This window comes from Nestor notabilis, unplaced genomic scaffold (genome assembly GCF_000696875.1).
Source record: "Nestor notabilis isolate BGI_N333 unplaced genomic scaffold, ASM69687v1 scaffold21398, whole genome shotgun sequence".
In the NCBI taxonomy this organism is placed as follows: Eukaryota; Metazoa; Chordata; class Aves; order Psittaciformes; family Psittacidae; genus Nestor; species Nestor notabilis.
In genome coordinates this window covers 3,726-4,768 of record NW_009941739.1, presented here as the reverse complement: position 1 = coordinate 4,768, position 1,043 = coordinate 3,726, and the positions used below count along the sequence as shown (strand labels likewise).

At 60.7% G+C, this 1,043-nt stretch overlaps 1 protein-coding gene across 1 annotated transcript in view; it reads left to right on the top strand.

The window, feature by feature from the left end:
• Positions 1 to 1,043, top strand: part of RNF115 (ring finger protein 115) — a gene marked incomplete at its 5' end in the record, with an annotated part of 5,152 nt that overhangs the window by 1,423 nt on the left and 2,686 nt on the right. Inside the window, 3 exons of the mRNA XM_010021044.1 lie at positions 1 to 60; positions 446 to 517; positions 659 to 731. The exon at positions 1 to 60 is cut by the window's left edge and continues 143 nt beyond it. Of these exons, the coding sequence (XP_010019346.1) occupies positions 1 to 60; positions 446 to 517; positions 659 to 731 (205 nt within the window). The remainder of the gene's footprint in view (positions 61 to 445; positions 518 to 658; positions 732 to 1,043) is intronic.

The following is a 1,043-nucleotide window of genomic DNA, read 5'->3' as shown; positions in this document are numbered from 1 at the left end:
GGCACGGAGGTACCGGGCCCGAGGCAGCTCCCGGCCCGACAGGTCTCCTGCTATCGAGGGGTAAGTGCCTGGGAAGCATCTCCCTGGGCCATCGATGGGAAAAGGTGGGATTTAAGGGGAGAAAAGTGGGATCTGGGGGGAGAAAGCAGGGTCCTGCCTCTCCCGGGTGACCCATAGGTTTGCCCGGCGCGTGCTCTGCCCTCATCCCCCTGGGTTGGAATGGGAGCTGCATGTAGGGGAAAAAGGGGATCTGCCTGTTCCAGAGCCACTGGGAATGCTGGGCTGAGCCCTCATCCCTCCTCCCCTCGTGCTGGGCCTGCTTTGGGCTTGTGTTGTGCAGGATTTGGGGGGTTCCTGCCTCTTCCTGCTGGGCTGTTGCTGCCGTGGGGTTGATGCTCACCTTGTTCCTTGCCTCCTCTTCCCATCCCATCCCATCCCTCTCCAGCATAATCCAGCAGATCTTTGCAGGCTTCTTTGCAAATTCAGCACTTCCTGGCTCCCAACACCCTTTCTCCTGGTGAGTAGCACATGGGGCTTGGCTCACACCAGTGCAAACCAGTCACCTGGGGCCTGGGCAGCTCTGGTTTCCCAGCGTGGCGGGTTGTGCACCCCTCGGCTTTGGGGTGGGGCTCCTTTTACCCTCCGCTCCTGTCCGCAGGAGCGGGATGCTGCATTCCAACCCTGGGGACTATGCGTGGGGACAGAGTGGCCTCGATGCCATCGTCACGCAGGTAAGACCCTCCTCGTGCGTGCTGGGGTCCTGCTGCTTGTCTCCTGCCTCTCCAAGGGCCTCACAACAGGGGCTCAGGCCTCATTCCTATGGAGACAGAGGATCTCGGCCCAAGAGCTGGTTCCTGCTGGGGTTCCTGGAGGGATGAGCCGTGTCCTGGCTCCTGGAAGCTTTGGCTGCCTCCTTTGAGGATTCAGAGAAGCAGCATGGAATGGGTTGGGTTGGAAAGGGGCTTAAAGCTCATCTAAAGCCATGGGACACCTTCCACTTGCTCCAAGCCCATGCGTCCGACCTGGCCATGAGCACTGCACGG